At 62.3% G+C, this 19794-nt stretch overlaps 1 protein-coding gene across 4 annotated transcripts; it reads left to right on the top strand.

Moving 5' to 3' along the window:
• The first annotated feature begins 5954 nt into the window (after positions 1 to 5954).
• ECEL1 (endothelin converting enzyme like 1) lies at positions 5955 to 14649 on the top strand. 4 transcript variants are annotated; one of them, XM_061205880.1, is made up of 18 exons: positions 5955 to 5969; positions 7212 to 8100; positions 8720 to 8788; positions 8911 to 9021; positions 9098 to 9190; positions 9381 to 9505; positions 10185 to 10407; positions 10825 to 10923; positions 11162 to 11236; positions 11437 to 11540; positions 11848 to 11906; positions 11983 to 12034; positions 12597 to 12664; positions 12852 to 12976; positions 13295 to 13360; positions 13733 to 13828; positions 14029 to 14105; positions 14236 to 14649. In XM_061205880.1, exons 2-18 carry the CDS (start codon positions 7315 to 7317, stop codon positions 14333 to 14335), a joined length of 2328 nt encoding a protein of 775 aa, XP_061061863.1. In that variant the 5' UTR covers positions 5955 to 5969; positions 7212 to 7314; the 3' UTR covers positions 14336 to 14649. The 4 variants fall into 4 exon arrangements, with proteins under 4 accessions (XP_061061863.1, XP_061061861.1, XP_061061880.1 ...); XM_061205878.1 differs by lacking the exon at positions 5955 to 5969 and adding an exon at positions 6098 to 6240; XM_061205889.1 differs by lacking the exon at positions 5955 to 5969 and adding an exon at positions 6911 to 6928.
• The last annotated feature ends 5145 nt before the right edge of the window (positions 14650 to 19794 follow it).

The raw sequence follows: 19794 nt of genomic DNA, 5'->3' as shown, positions 1-19794 counted from the left end.
CCCGACAGAGCTGAGGAAAAGAGGCCACGAAGATGCCAAGTCACAAGACAACCTCAGATGGGGACAAAGGCGGTACAGGATGTACCCAGGGCAACAGACAGAAAACCACTGGGCACTTCAGACAGTGAGACCCAGGAAGGGCCCTTGCAGGTGGGGTGTGGAGGGGAGGCCAAGGCCCAGCTGCAGGCCCTGAGATTCCTCCTGACGTCTCTGGGCAAAGCCAGCCTTGGCACCTGCCTGGCCCCCGACATTCAGCACTCCCAACACAGCTCCTGGACGGAGATCACAGCCGGGGCCCTGGCTCCGTGCTGCCCTCCTTTGGGTTCTGAGTGCCAGGCCTGTCCCCCTCAGAGTGTCCTTCCATCTCCCAGCTCAGGGTGTGCATGTCCCCAAGAATCCAAATGCAGCAGATATGGGTTCAAATCTCAGCTTCAGTGCTTGTGAGCTGGGTGAACCTGGGCAACTTTCTTTCCTTCCCTGGGCCTCAGTGCCCTCCCTGTAAATGGGGGCCAATGACAAGGGCCTCCTGGTGGGGATACAGGGACTCAGTGCCGGGAAGCAGGCAGAGAGCTTGGACAGAGCATGCGCACGGGAGCTGCTCCACACGTGTTACTGTCGGGGCTCCACCACGGCTCTGGGGGTGAGGGCAGCCCAGATCCGAGCAGGGGCCTGGTCCGACAGCCCAGACCGTGCACCAGGCTCCAGGGTGACCACATGGTCATGTCTGTCCTGCAAGGAGAGGCCCTCAGGCAGCCTCCCCCCGGTGGGGACCTGCTTGGCCCTAGGGACTAACAGGGGATCCGGGAAGCTTGAAATGGACCTAAGGGAGGACAGGAGGGGACACTAGAACAAAGGAGCGAAGGTGGGAGTCCAGTCCCCTGAGGAGGCAGGACACTCGGGGGAGCTTGAGTGAGGAGGCTGGAAAGGGGGCTGGAGCCAGACCAAGGAAGCCATGACGATGGCACGCAGGGTGTGGGGCGGGAATGGGCAGGATGCAGCAGCAGCGGAGCCTGGGTGGGCAAGGGGAAGAGACGCCCTTCCTCCGGTAAGGAAGGGAGAAGAACTAAGGGCCGGAACTCAGACAGGATGGGATGGGAAGGAGGCGAGGAAGAGAGAAGCCTTTCCAAAGCCAGATGCTGGGACTTGGCCCTGAAGTAAGGAATGAGGAAGAGGAGAAAGGTTAAAGATGAGCTGGGCTTGGAATGCAGGGGGCCTCCCCAGCCAGCAGGTACAGGTGGGACCTGAGGCCAGAGGGCAGAGTTGGGAGGCTGGGCCACCACCTGGGTGTGAACAAGACAACCTGTGTCCCTCTGCTGGGGATGGTGACACTGGGGACTTCTGTGTGGGAGACGCTGGTGTATGCCCACGGGTACAGGGCACTAAATCACACAGCTCGTGGTGTCCCATTTACTTAAAAAAATAAAGCAATGCTGGCATGGGCCTAGATGCTCATGCTGAAGTGGTCACAGAGCTTACCTTACCTTACCTTACCTTACCTTGGGGAGGGCTGGGAGCGGGACGTGTGTGAAGGAGGGCCTTCTGCCCCCAACATGCTTGTGTTGTTAAAGTCTTATAAAACAAGAATGTATTTCTGTATATTTCTTGTATGAAATAAAAACTGATCTAGAGTTTGGTAGGTGACCCCAGAGAAGAATCTGCGCCCAGGGGGGATGGAAGTCTACCACAGGGGGCGTGGGGGAGGGGAGGAATGGCCCCCTCTTGTCGTCTGATGGGTCCCAGAGCCAAGGAGAGCTGTGTGTAGGGACTGAAAGCCTGGGCAGGTTTATAGGTGGGGCGCTGCCCCAGTGTGAGACCTGGCCCTGGAAGATACTTCACACAGGCTGTTCCATAAGCCAACCACAGCTGTGTGAGAATGTTCCATGTCTATCAAATACATCGGCTGTGCCGGGCTCTGGGCTGCACAGCTGGGTAAGATGCAGGAAGTGTAGTGGGTGCCCAGGGAGGGCAAGCCCCCACCCATGGAGGTAGCACAGGACCAGAGGAGAGAAGCTGGCATCCCAAGAAGGATGCGTGGCAATTGGCCAATGGAAGAGATGCTGGGAGAAGGATGTTCCAAGCAGCCGGAACAGCAAGTGCTAAGTCCCTGAGGTGAGTGAGAGCCAGCTAAGGTCTGGGAAATGACAACAGGTCAGAGTGACCAGGGGAAGAGAGGTAGGGGGTAGGGAGACAGAGAGAGGGAGAAGAGCAAAGAAGGATGGGAAGAGGTCACTGCCTCGGGGCCACTTAGGTGTGAGTTCTATCCTGGGGGTGAGGAGGGGCACTGGGAGCCGGAGGCCAGTGGGGGGACTGGGGCAGCTCTCCAGGCTGGGGTGGGCATAGCAAGGTGTTGGGACCTAGCAGAGGAGCTCAGCTGGGGGTCTGCACTGGGGAGCCTCTGGAGCCCAGCCCAGTGAGGGCCGGGAAGTTTGGGGGAGGAGATGGACAAGGCCAGGAAGCCCAAGGGCTATCCTCCCTCCAGGCCCAGGAATCTGAAAGCAAGTGGAGAGCAAGGTCCCTAGCCCCTTGCCTGGCCAGGAGCAGATCCCACCGGGAGCTCAGGCAGGACCAACGGGCACCCTACTCACCCCAACTGGTGATAGCAACAGAGTGGAATGAAGGCACAGGCTGGGTGGTGGGGTACATGGACCCTTGTACCCAGCTTTCCAACAGGAGTCTGAGTCAATACAGTAGTGGCTGCCTGGCAGCTCCAGCCTTTCCCACCCCCTCCCTGCCACCCTGGCCACTTGGGAGAGTCATTTCATTTCTCAAATTAAAAATCCATTTTGTGCTGTGAATAATAGATGGAATGAGCCCTGGGAGGCTGGGCGGAGGACAGGAAGCTGGTTGGGGGACATGTTTTCCAAGGCAAGGAAGATCCTGCGGCGCTGTTGGAGGGGGGGAGTGGGCTGGTGGGGGTGGGATGGAACAGGGGGGCATCTCCCAGAGCAGAGGCAGGGCTAGGGGGTTCAGGTTCGAGCAGCAGGCAAATAGAGGCCCAGTCTGTCCCTACACATGCAGGCCAGACAGGTGCAGAAGTGGGTCTGATCACGATGGGCTCCAGGCTGGCTTCAGGTCAGCAGCCCTCCTCTGAGGTCAAGCACTTAGCACCTCACTTGGTGGAAGCTGAATAGATGTGAGTCATTAGCGTGGGGACTGCTGTACCCATAGAGTGGGGCATAGAAGGGGCTGCTCTGACCCCTTCCCCAGAATCCAGACCCAGTGATGCCCCGCCCAGCAGGGTGGGCTAGAATCTGGGAAGGGAAGAGGCAGAGGCTCCCTTCACTTCTGCCCCTAGCACTGCGCCCCTTTCTCTCTCCAACCAGCTCTGGCCAGTGCCCCCTGCTCCCCCTACCCCAAACTAGGCATCTAACTGCCTCCTCAGGGCTTGGCTGTGTCCTGATTCTCCTGCTCCTCAGTCAGGGAGTCATTTCGACAATGAGAGGGGACACCGGGAGCCTCAAAAGGAGAGTGAGGAAGCTGGGGGCCAGATGCCTAGTGCCCTCCACGCAGCTTCCCTTTCTGAGGAGGGACAGAAGCGCACAGGAGGCGGGGCCTGGCCACTCTTCATTGGTGGGCAGTGCAGGGGGCACTAGGACTGAGTGGTCATGGGCCCAGTCCCCAGTCAGCTCCCGTGGGTCCTAGTTGCTGCACTCAGGCCTGGGGGAGCCTCTGGGCTGGGGTGAGGGATGAGGTGCTGTACAGAGACGCGAGATGGAGCCAGGCAGGCAGACAGGGTGGCCTGGCCGGGAGCTGGGAGGCAGATGAACAGATCAATGGCAGCTGAGAGTCTGGGAGAGGGATGGCCAGGAGGGGGGTCCTACAGCTGACCTGGGAGGGAGGGGGGATGGAGGAGGAGCTGAGGGCCTGGGTCCCCCACCCCTCAGTGACTGGAGCAGCAGAGTCCCTGGGGAAGCATGTTTGCCTTTGTGCCTTTCTGTCGGAAGAGAGTCGGCTCCCTGAGACAATATCCATTTTTATATTTCTTGGAAATTTCGCGGCATTCATTTCAGGGAAAATAAAAAGCTGTCATTGCTGGAGAAATGATACCAATCAGGACCTGAAAAGGCTGGAAAATTATCCTCCTGGAGACAAAAACGTTGAGGGAAAAATGCAGATTAAAAGCACAAAGAGACACTTTGCCACCGCCCTGCCCTCCCCTCCCCCTTTATGGAATCACCACATTTTACATAATTCTACCTCCCCTAGGTAGAATTCACTGGACACAAGAAGAACTCATGGGTCAAAGGAGGACCCTGAGATGGCCAGAGATGGAGGCACAGAGTATCCAGAGTGGTAGCTTAGAGGTGAACAGTTGGACAGAAAAGGGACAGACAGAATGGGGGCAGAGGCGGCCACTCAGGGCCTGGCTGATGAGCAGCCCCAGGGAGGGGACAGAACGATGGGTCCTTTACTCCCTGTCTCACTGTGCTTTTTATCAGATGGGGCTCCATGGCAGTCTTGGGCTGTCTCTAACACTGTATAGGTCAGTCCTGCAAGCTAGAACCTTCAGGTCTGGCAGTGCTGGTGCTTTGTGGGGTCCCCTGCAAGGGACACTGGAAGCAGAGTGGGTGGATAGCTCAGGGCAGAGAAAGCAGAGACTCCAGAAACAGTATCATTCATCCAAGAAGCCCTGAGTTCCCTGTGTCCCACATGGGCCAGGCCCTGTGGGTACAGAGGTGAGTGAGCCTGGCAGAAATAGGCCTTGTGTCCAGGGGCTGGGAGTCGTGGGAGGGAGGTCCCACATTAAAAAAGCAAGTTGAGGGACTTGCCTGGTGGCGCAGTGGTTAAGAATCGCCTGCCAATGCAGGGGACAAGGGTTCGATCCCTGGGCCAGGAAGATCCCACATGCCCCGGAGCAACTAAGCCCGTGCGCCACAACTGCTGAGCCCGTGTGCTACAACTGCTGAGCCCGCGTGCTACAACTACTGAAGCCCGCGCGTCTAGAGCCAGTGCTCTGCAACAAGAGAAGCCACCACAATGAGAAGCCTGTGCACCACAACAAAGAGTAGCCCCCGCTGGCTGCAACTAGAGAAAGCCCGCGCACAGCAACAAAGACCCAACACAGCCAAAAATAAATAAATAAATAAATAAATAAATTTTTAAAAAATTAAGTTGAGGGACTTCCCTGGCTGTCCAGTGGTCAAGACTCCACGCTTCCACTGCAGGGGACATGAGTTTGATCCCTGGTCAGGGAGCTAAGATCCTGTATGTCATGCAGCGCTGCCTAAAAACAAAAACAAAAGCAAGTTGAACCAGAAGAAGGGAGTGGGTGGATAAATTCATAGTTCCCCCCTACCTGGCCTGTCCTCCCACCAGTCCAAATACCAGGGTCCTGAGGCCCAAGGGGCTGTTCGAGGACAGGGGCTGCTCGGCAGAGCAGGCAGGCTCCCTCCCTCCCTGGCTCCTGCAGGGTGGGCTCTTTCATTACTCTCCAGTCTTTTTCTCCCCACCTGGCCAGGAGCTTTCAGAGCAGTGGGTACCAAGGCCAGTCAAGGTTTGGGGGAGGCGCGAGGTCTCAGTGCTGCGCCCCCTTCTTGCAGCAGCCTCTGGGGCTCTTCCTCCACCACTGCCGACCAACACCCCAACGTGTCCCTGGGGGAGGGCTGGGCATGGGCAGGAGCTAAAGGGGAGGACCCGGAAAGCCCCTTACTGAAACCCCTCTGGTCCAGGCGCTGTGCCAGGCGGTACAGGCGCGATTTCAGCGCACTCCCCAGCCTTTCAGCGAGTCCTCCCTGCACGGTGCTCCCGTCCTGTGGGCTGCGCTGGCCCACTAGCTTCTTTATTTTCAGCTTGAGCCTGTTTCAGGCGGGTTGGTAGGCATCCCTGAGTGGGGGCATCGGAGCGGAGGGGACCTGAGGCCCTCACTCCGCTCGGGGCTGGAATCCCGGAGCCCAGGGCCTGTGCTAGACCCCTGGGAGCGTGTTCCCGAAGCCTCCTTCCCCGCCCCCGAGCTGCCACAGAGCTGACAGGTAGCCGGGATGGAGGCAGAAAGAAGGAGGGAGCGCTGGGGGGCGGGCGGAGGAGGGTGGAGCCGCCCGCGCGCCCCCTCCCTCGGGGCCGGCGGGCGGCGCAGCGAGGCACGGCAGCAGAGGAGGCGGCGGGCGCACGGAGAGAGCGGCCGCCCGCCCAGCTCTGCCCCGGCTCCGGCTCCGGCCCCGGCTCCGGCCCCGGCTCCGGCCCCGGCCCCGGCTCGGGCTCGATCCGCTCTGTTCCCGCTCCGCCCGGGCGCGCACCTGCCGGGTAAGTGGCGCCCGAGCCCGCTGCCGCCGCGGCCACATCAGCCACCACCTCCGCCGCCACCGCCGCGCCGAGCCTCCAGGCTTTGTCTGCGTCCTCGCAGCTCCGGCTCAGGCTGCGGCTGCGACTCCCGGGCTTGGTTCTCTGGCTCTGCGGACTGCGCGGCGCGGGAGGCTCCGCACCCAGGGCTCGGGGCGCGCGGGGCCAGCTCGCTCTGCGCCGGGGATGAAACTTCGTCCAAGTTTGGGTTCCGGGGAGAACCTGTTGAAGCCGGGAGTGGCCCAGGGCGAGGACGGGGGACGAAACCGGTTCCGGGTCCTTTAGGGCCGTCGGGGGTTTCTCCCTGATCCTGGGCGGGATGGCGCGCCGGCGCGGGCCGCTTGGGAACGGGACTGGTGGGCGTTCTGGCCATTGAATAGAGAAGACAGGGCTGGGGATGGCTCTGCGGACATCCGCGAGGACAAAGTTTGGTTCTTTAGTCGCTTTCTTGAGCGTCTGGTTCCAGTGCGGAAAGCTGAAGGCGGCTTCAGGGTCTGCAGAGAAGCGGCACTGACCGCACCTCCTTTCCCCTGCCTCCGCTTTTCCCCTCCCCCCACCTGGCCTTGGCTGTAGCAGGTCCGGAACAAGAAATGCAAAGGGAAGAGAAACAGCCTTTCATTGAAGGCCTGCTACGTGCCAGGACCCATGCTCGGTGCTCCCCTGCTTTATTACGGGCCTCCCAAACCTGCGGCGGGCATATGTCTGCGGGGAGAGGGGAGGTTAAAGGACCCCACTGTGCAGTGTGGTAGATGGTGGCCACGCTGAGCCGTCCCCTTCCTTCATTCTCCGAGTGGCGCAGGGAGGCCAGGCCCCAGGCCCACTCGTTGTTGGGGACTCGGGGTGGCCTCCAGCCTTTGGACCTAGGCCTGTGCCCTTCCTCGTCGTGCTCGTCGAGCCCCAGTACCCTTCTGAGCCTGTATCTACCTTTCCCGCAGCTGCGGCCCGGGGGAACCATGCGCAGGCCCGCTAGGAGCCTGGCGGCCGGGAGCATCCTGTAGCGGAGATCGCCAAGGGCTGCGCGGTGGTGCCTGCGGCGCCATGGAGGCCCCGTATTCGATGACAGCACACTACGACGAGTTCCAGGAGGTCAAGTACGTGAGCCGGTGCGGTGGGGGAGGCGCGCGGGGAACTTCGCTGCCCCCCGGCTTCCCGCTGAGTGCGGGGCGCAGCGCCCCCGGGGCCCGGGCCGGGCTGCCGCGCTGGAACCGGCGCGAGGTGTGCCTGCTGTCGGGGCTGGTGTTCGCCGCGGGCCTCTGTGCCATCCTGGCCGCCATGCTGGCTCTCAAGTACTTGGGCCCGGGAGCTGCGGGCGGCGCCACCTGCTCCGAGGGCTGCCCGGAGCGAAAGGCCTTCGCGCGCGCCGCCCGCTTCTTGGCCTCCAACCTGGACGCCAGCATAGACCCGTGCCAGGACTTCTACTCCTTCGCGTGCGGCGGCTGGCTGCGGCGCCACGCCATCCCGGACGACAAGCTCACCTACGGCACCATCGCGGCCATCGGCGAGCAGAACGAAGAGCGCCTGCGGCGCTTGCTGGCGCGGTCCGGGGGTGGGCCCGGCGGCGCAGCCCAGCGCAAGGTGCGCGCTTTCTTCCGCTCCTGCCTGGACATGCGTGAAATCGAACGGCTCGGCCCGCGGCCCATGCTCGAGGTCATCGAGGACTGCGGGGGCTGGGACCTGGGTGGCGCGGCGGAGAGCCCGGGGGCGGCGGCGCCCTGGGACCTCAACCGGCTGCTGTACAAGGCTCAGGGCGTGTACAGCGCCGCCGCGCTCTTCTCGCTCACCGTCAGTCTGGACGACAGGAACTCCTCGCGCTACGTCATCCGCGTGAGTGCGCCCCCCCTCCCGCACCGGGCACCCCACAAGCGGCTAGGAACTAGGGGTGCCTCGGCCTGGCACGCCTGCCCCGCGCTCCCTTTGCGCCCAGAAGACCGGTGCGGAAGGGGAGGGGAGGGTAGAGGAATGGAAGGGAGCGCGCACCGGCAGAGCGCGGGAGGAGGGCGCAAGTAATTTCCCTCGAGTAATTGCGGTGTTTAGCAGAGCCGCGGGAGCCTCAATTTCCCAGCCCTCTGGCAGCGGTGAGAGCTCGGAGGGAGGAGTGTACTGATGGGCTGTGGTGACAGGCCTGTCGGGCTGGGGCGGGCTGGAATGCCTGCGGGGCGGGGGACCAAGTGTCAGTGCGCCCCGAGAGTGCCCCTCACGGGTAGGGAAAGGACAGGATTACCGGAGGAAAGGTGGGGGGGCGCCCCCCTCTGTCCCCAGGCTAGGCCAGTCAGGTGTGTGGGCTTAGACCAGCTTCTCTGGAATGAGGGAGGGGCTACTGTATGCTCCCCGGGCTGGTGACAGTGGGTGTCTGGCGTGTCCTCAGTTTGCCCTTTTGGATGGGAATGCAGTCTGTTTGCAGGCGCCGGGAGAGCTGATCTCTGTCCTCCATCTCTCTCCACAGATTGACCAGGATGGGCTTACCCTGCCAGAGAGGACCTTGTACTTAGCACAGGACGAGGAGAGTGAGAAGGTGTGGGAGCATGGGATGGGGTTCAGGGAAGGGATGGGGTTCAGGGAAGGCCTGGGACTCCGGGCGGCCTGGACCAGGGCCTGGCACCGGACTGCATCCTTGCCGCGCCCCTCCTGGTGCAGATCCTGGCAGCGTACCGGGTGTTCATGGAGCGCCTGCTCAGCCTCTTGGGTGCTGAGGCTGTGGAGGAGAAGGCCCGGGAGATCCTGCAGCTGGAGCAGCAGCTGGCCAACGTGAGCAGGGCGGCTGCTGTGTGCGGGGGCGGGGAGCCCGGGGCAGGGCGTGGTCAACTCCGCCCTCCATCCCCAGATCACAGTGTCAGAGTATGATGACCTCCGGCGAGATGTTAGCTCCGTATACAACAAGGTGACACTGGGGCAGCTGCAGAAGATCACCCCCCACGTGAGTGTGACCCAGCCCTGGTGGGGGAGGCGCTGATCTTGGGACTCCTGGGCTGTCCCCTCCCCAGGGACGAGCAAGGCCTTCCATGGCCATGGACTCACGTGTCCTCTTGTTGCCTCTACCTGACCCCCTCCCTGTCTTCTGTGGTCCCTGCCACATCACCCCACTGTCCCCATCCGTGGTCCCACAGCTGCAGTGGAAGTGGCTACTGGACCAGATCTTCCAGGAGGACTTCTCAGAGGATGAGGAGCTGGTGCTTCTGGCTACAGACTATATGCAGCAGGTGTCCCAGCTCATCCGCTCCACACCCCGCAGGTACACCTGCCCTGTCACCCGCCTGCTACCCGCCTGCCCCCCAGGCCCCTCCCCTGCATCCCAGACCTATCTGCTTGGAGAGCTTTGAATTTCTGCCTCCACCTCTGTCCGGTATCCATCCACTCTGGGGAGGCAGGCGAGGAGCACCGGAAGAGGAGTCCAGACCCTTAGGTTCAGACCTGGCTGTCCCACCTACTCTGTGGGACACTGGGCAGAGCTGTGAGCTTCCCGAGCTGCGGTTTCCTCATGTGGGGATGCTGAGGCTTGAGTGAGTCTGAAGTCAGAAGGGGAAATTGTGGCCGCAGCTCTGCTCCCACAGGGCCACCTTGAGGAAAGCCTCCCTGGTCTCTGCCCCGCTTGGGAAGGACCTGAGGCCTCTCAAGGCCAGTTCTGAGGCAGGCAATCACCCCAAGTGCCCACTCTCCCACCCCACGGCAAGTCAGAAATCAGTGCTGGCCCGTGCCCCATCAGCATCAGGTGCTCTGCTCGGTGGCCTGAGGTGGGTCTGCTGCGTGTGGGCCCAGCCCTCCTCCCCGACTGGGGCTGGGAGTACCTGGCATGACCCTCAGTCCTGTGCAGGTGCTTGGTCCCGCCCTAGGCTGGGGGCTGGGGGCTGGGGGCCGGGGCGCCCGCGCACGTGAGCCTGTCGGGACACCCAGCTGCTTCACCTGGCCCTCAGGATCCTACACAACTACCTGGTGTGGCGCGTGGTGGTGGTCCTGAGCGAGCACCTGTCCCCACCGTTCCGAGAGGCCCTGCACGAGCTGGCACGGGAGATGGAGGGCAGCGACAAGCCACAGGAGCTGGCCCGTGTCTGCCTGGGCCAGGCCAACCGTCACTTTGGCATGGCGCTCGGTGCCCTCTTTGTACATGAGCACTTCTCAGCTGCCAGCAAGGCCAAGGTCAGGCTGCCCTGGCCTTGAGGGTAGGGGTGCGGGTCCTGAGATGGGCATGAAGTTCTTGCATGGCCTCGGTCCAAGCATGAGGAGCATGGGGAGCCCCACACATCCCCCTGCAGCCAAGGGCACCGGGCTCAGCTGAGGGCTCGGCCCTCTCTGAGCCACCAGGCTACTCCTCACCAGGCTTCCTCCTCCAGGAAGCCTACCTGGTTTGCCAGCTGCAGGACCCTCTCCCCACCAAGCTCCTGCCCTCCCTGCTCTGCCATGCTCGGTGGGATGGCCTTAGGAATGCTGAGCAGCAAGTCCTGGGCTTAGGACGTGGTGCTGAATGATTAGGGGGTACCCCTTACTCCAGGTGCTGGGGGCTCAGAGCTAAGGCCTCCTGGGTTGACCCTTGATTCCTGACCCCTGACCCTGCAGGTACAGCAGCTGGTAGAAGACATCAAGTACATCTTGGGCCAGCGCCTGGAGGAGCTGGACTGGATGGATGCTGAGACCAAGGCGGCCGCTCGGGCCAAGGTGACGTGGGACCCTTTTCCCATTTGTTGGTTCCACATCACATATTAAGTGCCTACTGTGTGCCAAGTGCTGGGATAACAAAAGAGACAAAGATGCCTCTTGTGGAGTTGGCATCACCCAGCCTACTTTCCCCTTTCCTTGAGCCCCACCCCTATGCTGGCCCTGGAGCTTTCTCCCTTGGAGGGGTGGAAGGCTATCTCCTGAGGCCCTGGCCCACTCACCACCCTCTCGCCTGCAGCTCCAGTACATGATGGTGATGGTGGGCTACCCGGACTTCCTGCTCAAACCTGAGGCTGTGGACAAGGAGTACGAGGTGGGCCTGCCCCTGCCCTACCCGGCCTGACCCGTCAGGCTTCTCCAGGCCCATGGCCAAGACCCCCATGGGGACCACCACCACCACAGAGAAGGAGCCACAGCCCTCAGCTGACGGACGCTGGGAGGGCGTGGGACCTGCTGGCTGCTGGTCTGGCCCTGCCCCGGCCTGCCGCTGAGTGCTGCCCATCCCCCATGCAGTTTGAGGTCCATGAGAAGACTTACTTCAAGAACATCTTGAACAGCATCCGCTTCAGCATCCAGCTCTCAGTCAGGAAGATCCGGCAGGAGGTGGACAAGTCCACGTGGGTACCTGGCCTGGAGCTGGGGGGTCAAGGGTGCCACGGGGTGCCACGGGGACAGCGTTCCTTACCGACGCCAGGAGGTTGATGGGGCAAACCGCCTCACAGACATGCTGGTGGGGGGTGAGGACCGGGCCTGCACAGGGTGCGAGTGGGGGCTGTCAGGGTGTGGGATCAGCCTGGGGGAGGCCCAGGATACAGCTGTAGGCTGGGACACCAGGGCATCCTTTAAGGAGGAGGAGACTAGGAGGTAGGGGTTGTAGGGGAGGCAGTGTGGGTCCCCCCAGCTGACCCCAGCCTCCCTCCACAGGTGGCTCCTCCCCCCACAGGCGCTCAATGCCTACTATCTACCCAACAAGAACCAGATGGGTAAGGGGGTGTGTCCAGACAAGGGGCAGGGCCTGGAGGTGGGGAGGGTCTCCCGCTGACCATGCCCTCCCCGCAGTGTTCCCCGCTGGAATCCTGCAGCCTACACTGTACGACCCTGACTTTCCGCAGTGAGTAGGGAACCTGGCCGTGGCCTTGTCTGCGGGGTGGGTGGGGACTGCTCAGATGGCCCTATGCCCGGGTTGGGCACCGCAGACATGACAGCTGCAACCCTGGGTCCCCATAGTCCCACTTAATCTTTGGTTATTTAGAAAAAGGTGTAGGTTTTTTGGGGTTTTTTTTCCGTTCTTTTAAATGTCCTGAGTCCCCCTTACCTGGTTTAAGGCTTCTTTGGGTGTTGCAAAACTGGAACAATCCTAGTGATGAGGAAAAAGGCCAAATCCCACGTGGGGTGCCTCAGTTTGCCTCCTGTCTCCCTCCAACCCTGTCTCCTCCCCGCAGCTCAGCTCTGTTAGATGTTATTTCCTAAAAGGCAGCTGCACAGGTATCACTGGCCCCTTTTACATACCCCACGAGGAAGCTGAGGCACAAGCGTCCTGGGACCGTGCAGACACTGGCCTCCCTGGGCTACCTCGTGGCCTGGCCAGGGCCTCCTGAGGCCTGGGCAGCAGCTCGGCGGGGCTCTCAGAGGGCGGGTGAGGCTGGGGCCTGACGCTGCTGCCACGGGCCCAGGTCTCTGAACTACGGGGGCATCGGCACCATCATCGGGCATGAGCTGACCCATGGCTACGATGACTGGGGTGAGGCCTGCGGGCGGCCTGAGGGGTGGCAGGACAGGCAGTGGCGGGCAGGGTGGTGAGGGCTAATGGAGGCCCCGCGGCCCCCCTGTGCCTGTTGGCCGGTGGGTGGGGAGGGCCTTGGTGCCCAGCCGGGCTCTGCGGTGAAGGCCAGTCTTGGCCCGCCCCCCCCCCCTCCCGCTGCCCACAGGGGGCCAGTATGACCGCTCGGGCAACCTGCTGCACTGGTGGACAGAGGACTCCCACAGCCGCTTCCTGCGCAAGGCCGAGTGCATCGTCCACCTCTATGACAACTTCACTGTCTACAACCAGCGGGTGAGGCCCCCTCGCTGCCCCTTGGGCCCCTCAGGCCTGGCCAGCACAGACTAGGAGCGTGCACGCCTCCATGCACGCTCACGTGCCTGAACAGACCCCGTGCCGAGCTCCGCGCACACCGCCAGGGTCTGTGTGCACACTGACTTGGGCGAGAGAATGAGTTCGCACAGACTCACACGCACGTGGGGCATAAAATGGGGGAGTCCTACCCAAACCCTCCGGGAAAGGGCAGGTGGGTGGAGGCAGGGCCCAGGGAGGCAAGGCCCGCAGGAGGCCAGAGGGCCTTGGGCAGCCTCCAACCACTTCCCTTCTCGCCAGGTGAATGGGAAGCACACACTTGGAGAGAACATTGCGGACATGGGCGGCCTCAAGCTCGCCTACTATGTGAGCTGCCCCTGCCTGGCCCTCGATCCCCGAGGGAGGAGTGGTGGGGGGCGCTGAGGACTGGGCTAGAGACCTAGTCATCCCTCCCTCCCCATCCTGTTGAGCTCTGGTCTTGGAGGGGAGGTGCTGTGCTGGGCACAGGGTCCACTGGAAGAGGAACTCCTAGGCCCCCCGCCTTCCAGGAGAGCAAAGAGGGCTGCCTGGAGGGGGTGGCACCTGCCTGAGGTTAGCCTTCTGGGCAGGGAAGAAGGCAGGGGTCCGGGGGGCTCAGCAGGGTGGGTGGTGTGCAGAGCTGGGGGGGGTGAGGGCCTGAGTGGAGGGTGCCAGGTGGCCCCGTTGTGGGCACCGCAGCTCCATGCTCTGCGCCCCCAGGCCTATCAGAAGTGGGTGCGTGAGCACGGCCCTGAGCACCCGCTGCACCGGCTCAAGTACACGCACAATCAGCTCTTCTTCATCGCCTTTGCCCAGGTGTGCGGGCGGGGGCCAGTAGGGGAGGTGGGGAGGGGGCACAGCTTCCAGCCCATCTCCCATCAGCCACTGCTCAGAGAGCCCTGTGGGTTCTGGTGGGGGATCGAGGCCTAGTGTGTAGGGGGGTGGCTGCAGGGCTTCGTCAGTGAGCGCCTGGCCCCATGTCCCCGCTCCTCCCCTCCACCCCCATCCTGGCCCAGAACTGGTGCATCAAGCGGCGGTCGCAGTCCATCTACCTGCAGGTGCTGACCGACAAGCACGCACCTGAGCACTACAGGTGCGTCCACCTGCCCGCCTGGGCCCCGCCCCCTCCTTGTGTCTGGGGTGGGAGCGGGTCGGGGCGGGAAGGGACAGCTGGGGTATGGTGGCCTGTGCCACACACTCTGTGGGTCTCTCCCCTGCCCCAGGGTGCTGGGCAGCGTGTCCCAGTTCGAGGAGTTCGGCCGGGCCTTCCATTGCCCCAAGGACTCGCCCATGAACCCTGCCCACAAGTGCTCTGTGTGGTGAGCCTGGCTGCCCACCTGCACGCCCCTACTTCCCTGCACGAACTGCCTCTCGCTGGCGGCCGGGGCAGGCATGGACCTGGCTCTGGTCCACTCTGGGTGCCATCCGCCTCCCCAGCCCCTCCAGGACCCAGCACCCAATCTGGGAGGGACCCAGAACAGGGATGAAGTTGGGCTCCAGGAGGGCCTGGGGGAGAGACGCTAAGGTCCCCAGACTAAGCTCTTGGGAGCCAGACCCCCGACCAGGCTGGATTGTACAGGCCCCGCCTTCGCTGTGTTCTCGCTGCTAAGTCAGGTCAATAAAGCTGCTCTACTGTTGCCTCCGCCTCCTCAGGGGCCCCCAGAGCAGGTGGGACTGGATGAACTCCCGGGGGAGGCTCAGGCCCTTAACAGAATGAGACCCTAGAGAAGACCTTTTTGTCCCCTCCTGGTGGCCTCGGCTGGGCTGCCTCTGTCCCACCTCCCCAGCTCTCGTCTTTCCCACCAAGCACCCACTCCACCAAAGTCCTGCCGAGGCCCCTGCACGGTTCTGAGGGTGCCCCTGGACCAGCCTCACGGGGGCCAGAACACCAAGCCCAGTGACCTACACCCCAGCATGATGCTGGGACTTAACTTCTCCTGAATGTCCAGAGGTGCCCCCCTCACCACTGCAGGAGTTTCTGCAGTGTCCCCTAGCCAGTCATCAAGCCCAGGCTAGGCGTTGGCTCAGCTTCTTGGAGAAGGGGGACCGGTGATGTGTGGCCTCGAGGCGTCCCCTCCAGCCTGGAGCAGGAGCTCCTGGGAAGAGAGAAGGAGAGGAGTGGTGGGGGCAGGGTGCCGAGGGGGGCTCCAGGCGTGGCCCAGGCTGGGAAGGGAGGAGAAGTGCTGCTCTGTCTTGGGCGGGAGGGCAGGGGGAGGGAGGAGCCCCACTGGGGGATCCCAGGCGTCTGCAGGGCTGAGGCTTCCGGCCCTACCTGCTCCGGTCTGTTTCTCTTACTTCAGGGGTGGCCTAGAGAAATCAGCCACTCCCTGAGCACTGCCCGGTATGTGTGGCCTGTCCCCATCTCCCACTGCAGGGGTGAACCTCTTGCCGGTCCAGCCCCTGTCTTTATGCTCAGATAATGTCTGTCTGCCTCTCAGCCTTGAGTGATGTGTAAAAAGTCCCTGTTATCTGAGCCTTGGATGCACCAACCTGAGGGAGTGGGGACAGAAAACGCACCTGCCACACTGATCGGGCCACAGCGGAGGGTGGGGCTCCGCAGAGAAGAGGCAGGAACGAAGAAGGACACCTCGGGAGCCAGCAGGAGCGAGAGTGGCCGAGTTCCCCGGGGCGGGGGCTCTTCCTCGGGGAAAGACGGTAGAGGCTGCGCTAATCAGTCCAGGGCGCAGAGCCCTGCTCAGAGCTGCCTGTCGGAGGGGAGGTAGGGCCCTTGTGTTCAGGGCTCCTGAGAGGTGCTGTGTTTATGGATCTTCCTTGGTTTCCTCCTGAAGCCTCTTTCCCCCTGGGCTGGGCACATACATACCACGTCCTTCGGGCAGTGAGGGCAGAAAGACAGTCTAGCTCCCTGTCTTGACCTGCCACCCACCTTCTGGTCGGGGACTTTCTGCATGCGGTGCCTCACCCCCTGCCTCTGGCCTGGGATCCTGGCTGGAATGGTGATCGTCAGGCCCAGCGCTCTGGTCCCCGCCCCGGCTCCCTGCTTTGCCCAGCTCCGCCCAAGACTGATGCCTCCTGTCTCCCTGCCAGCCTAGGGGAGGCCTTGGGGTTGGGGGACCTGTAGTGTGAGACTCCAGCAGGAAGTGCAGCAAAGCCCAGGTACCCCTGGGGCCAAGTTCCTCCCCCTTCCGTCTGTGCCCAGCTGAGGGGGCCAGTGGGTTCGGGCATGTGGGGGAAGGTGGGCCCCTGGGATAGGACATGGGGTTCCCGGCCTCGAGGCTAGTCCTGAGCTGGAAGCTGGGAAGCCTGGGGGCCTCTGCAGGCCCGGAGCCTGATGCCCAGCGTGTGTCCCAGCTGGGGACCACCCACCCTTCTGGCAGGGTTGTGGATGACAGGCCGTGAGGCCACCAGAGACCTCTCCGCCTGATGGATTCCTGCTGGGCTCATGGTGGTGATGTCACCGCTACCCAGGGTTGCAGGGCTCCTCACATCTTTGGGGAGGACCGAGGGAGACCAGCCGGTCAGAGGGAGCGCAAGCCAAGGGCATACCAAGGACAGAGTCCCGGCCCTTAGGGCCCACAACGTTCAGACAGCCCAGGAACCCAGAGCCACGGGGTGGCTCTGCAGGGCACGGTTGCAACATGTGTGTCACCCACTGGTTCCCAGAATGCTTTTCCAGACAGAACCTGAGAGCATCCTCACTGCAGTGAGGCTGGACAGAGGCAGCTGCTTTTACAGACAGGGAACTCAGGGGAGTCACGTGCCTGCCCAGGGTCACACTGCTCGTGTCAGCTGATGGGCGCGTCTTGGTTGCCGGGTCCTCTGGAGCTCCGGGTGTCCAGACTACACTCAGCATCCCCTCTCAACAAGTTCTGTTAGGAAGCCGAGCACATAGCATAGACGCTGGCCATTTCGTTGTCTACCAGGCCCTGTACTTGCAGCCGAGCTGAGGATCTGCTGACCGTGATGCTGCTGAGGTGAGGAGTTGACCCAGCTCAGCACAGCTGCCCATGTGGACTCGTTTCCCTTGTGTTGGGTGAGGGGTCATGAGTGCAGTGGTGAAGGCCCTTCCGGTTGTGCAGTGACTAGAAGCAGCCTCAGGGCAGGTCGTTGCAGGGCTGACTCCATCCATCCCCGGGGCTGGCTCACTGCGCAGCAGTCATCCTCTGAGCGGAGCTTATTGGGAAGACAGGAAGCAATCTTCAACTAAGCATTTAACAGCGGGGAAATAAAGGAGCTCGGGGATGGTTTACAACTGCACTTAAGCTTCCGCCTGTGTGCCCTCGTGCACGGGGCCTCGTGGTTCTGCCATCCACGGCTTTGAGCCCGAGCCTTGAGCCTGGGGGTCACTGCTGGGTGACCTTGGCAAGTGGTTCTCCCCCTCACCCTCTCTGGACCCCAGGAGCATCAGTGGCAGACCCGGGGGTGTGTCTGAGGGGTGGGCCCGCCTGTGGTGGACGGGTGTGAGCCCCTCTCCCCCCAGGACTGCACAGCGGCTGCCTCCGCAGTGAGAGCCCCACACTGAGTCCTCAGTGCCATCAAGGTGTCACCGAGCAGCCCTGTCCCCCAAGCCTTTCTAACCAGTTCAGTGGAGCCCAGATTCAAGCTCCTGCCACCCACGTGGTTGCTTCTATGCTGACCCGGATGCCCAGCGCCCTGGGGAGCCCACCTTGTGAGGAGCCCTAGAAGCAATATTTTTAAATGACTTGAGCCCTCACTCCAGATATGCTGGGAATTCCAGGGTCCTCCATGAGCAAATACCTCTGGGGATGGGTTCTCAGGGGGCTTGGGCTCCTCCTCCTTCCCCCTTGGGTGGGCTGGCCCTTCCCCACCCCCCCCCCCGTACCCCCCATGCTGGGCAGCACCCTGACTCCTTCCCTCCCCAGGGAGCAGGTGGGGTCAGAGACAGCACTGCAGGTCTGCTTCCTGGGGGGCCCCTTTCACTGCCTCCTTCTCTCCCCTTCAGGGCACCTCACCCCTCCCCTAAACTGGCTTGAGAAACCCCCTGTCCCTGGACTTAGTAAAAAGAGCAATTTCCCGCTCCCCCTGCCAGCTCCAGGCCTGTCCAGAGGCTGAGCACTGTGCCCCCGAGGCTGCCCCTCGGGCCACCCTGCAGCAGACAGGACAGGACAGGGCAGCGGGCAGAGCATGAGAGTCCAGCTTCCTCCCCTGTCTCCACAGCCCGTGTAGGAGCTTGGACTCGAATTTGGATGGCACATCACTGAGTGGGACCTTGGCAGTCATGCCTCCCCTCTCCACCCCACGTCCCAGGAGAGACTGCAGAGGAGGGGTCATTTTTTATGGATGTGAATTCTGTCACCTCCCACCCCCTAGAGTCCATTTTTGTTTCAATGGCGTTTCCCCTTCCTGCTTCCCTTGCGAGGGGACACAGACACCTGTCACCACCCCAGCCTGCAGGGGTCCCAGGGGACTTCTGGAGAAACTGAGACACTTTCCGCCTTGGAGTCAGGCAGCCTCTAGGGTATCTGTCACTGCGCAGCAAGTGACCACGTGAGCCAGTCCTTGGGAACATTTTCCAGAAAAATGCAGGCCTCCGGCACGTTATTTATAATTCCTTCATAGGATTATTGAAGGCTTCAGAACAATATGAAACTCAGCCCATCCTCCCCAAAGAAGTCCTTGCTCTATAGCCTACCTTTTCCTGGAGGAGATCCCAAATTTGGACGGTGGGTTGCTGAGCGGGACCTCAACAGTGTGTACTTGACCCTGAGGCTGAGCAGGAGACCTGTCCCCTGCAGCAGCCACAGGGCCACCGTCCTGGCCTCACAAACCGCCAGGCGCTGGGATCCTACGTCCCGAGTCCCCCTTGCCTTTGGGGAAAGCTAGTTGCACCCTGGCCTGGCCTTTCCTTCAGAGCCCTCATGTGAGCTGGCCTCCAGCCCTGGTGTCCTGGTGGGATCCCTGCCCCGTGAGGTCAAAGGGGGCCCCAGGCTCCTGACCCTGCAGACAGTTTCCCCCCCAGGCCCGACACTAGCCTTTGTCCCCAGTGCTGTTCACCGGACATGCCTTATGGCTCATTTGGGGGCTTCTTGTTGGCCCGGGTGGGGTTCTCAGCCCTCACTCGTTTACAGCCCACCTTTGAGCTGCCGTCCCACAGGTTCCACTGGCCATGGTCCCTCCCACCGGTATAGGGGTGTCCCTCATTTTGCCCCGTGTCTCTGGCTGAGTTCGCCCTCTGCCTTGTGGTCTGCTGTCCTAAACAAGGGCCCGCCCCATCCAGGCCTGTGGGTGCCACCTCCTCCTCCCTGCCCTGCCTGCTTTACCGCACAGGGCGGGAGGCGCCCCCTGCAGGGCATGCACCGTTCATCCCTCAGCTCCAGCCCTTTGAGGGCCCCCGCCAGCCAGGCTGCTGTCCAGCACGAGCTCACCGGGACAGAGGGGAAAGAGGCGGCACCTGCTCCCGCGACCTCAGCTGCGCCCGGACCTGGGAGCCTCTGGCAGCGGCTCAGGCTGATTCACTGGGCTCAGGCAGCTCAGATTCCCCCAGCTGCTGTCACATGGTGCTGTGAAGCTGCATCTCTCCTTGTCTACTTTGCATAAATGATAATAAAAAACCCTCTTACCTTTCTGCGGGACCAAAGCATCGTGGGCACTGCTGACAGAGGTCTGCGTGGAGAGGTCTGCAGGCGGCTAGTTCCCTCTCACCTGAGGAGCCCAGGCCGGGCTGAGAGAGGAGGCGGTGCCCTGCTGGCTGATAATGAGGAACTTGCAAGTCTGGTGAGCAAAGAAAGGGCCAGAACAGGGCACGGGACCTGGACACCCCCACATTGAGGGAGGACGGCGGCCTCACCATCTGGGACAGCGGG

This window comes from Eubalaena glacialis, chromosome 1, assembly GCF_028564815.1.
Source record: "Eubalaena glacialis isolate mEubGla1 chromosome 1, mEubGla1.1.hap2.+ XY, whole genome shotgun sequence".
NCBI classification, from domain to species: Eukaryota; Metazoa; Chordata; class Mammalia; order Artiodactyla; family Balaenidae; genus Eubalaena; species Eubalaena glacialis.
This window is presented reverse-complemented; position numbering and strand designations above follow the sequence as displayed.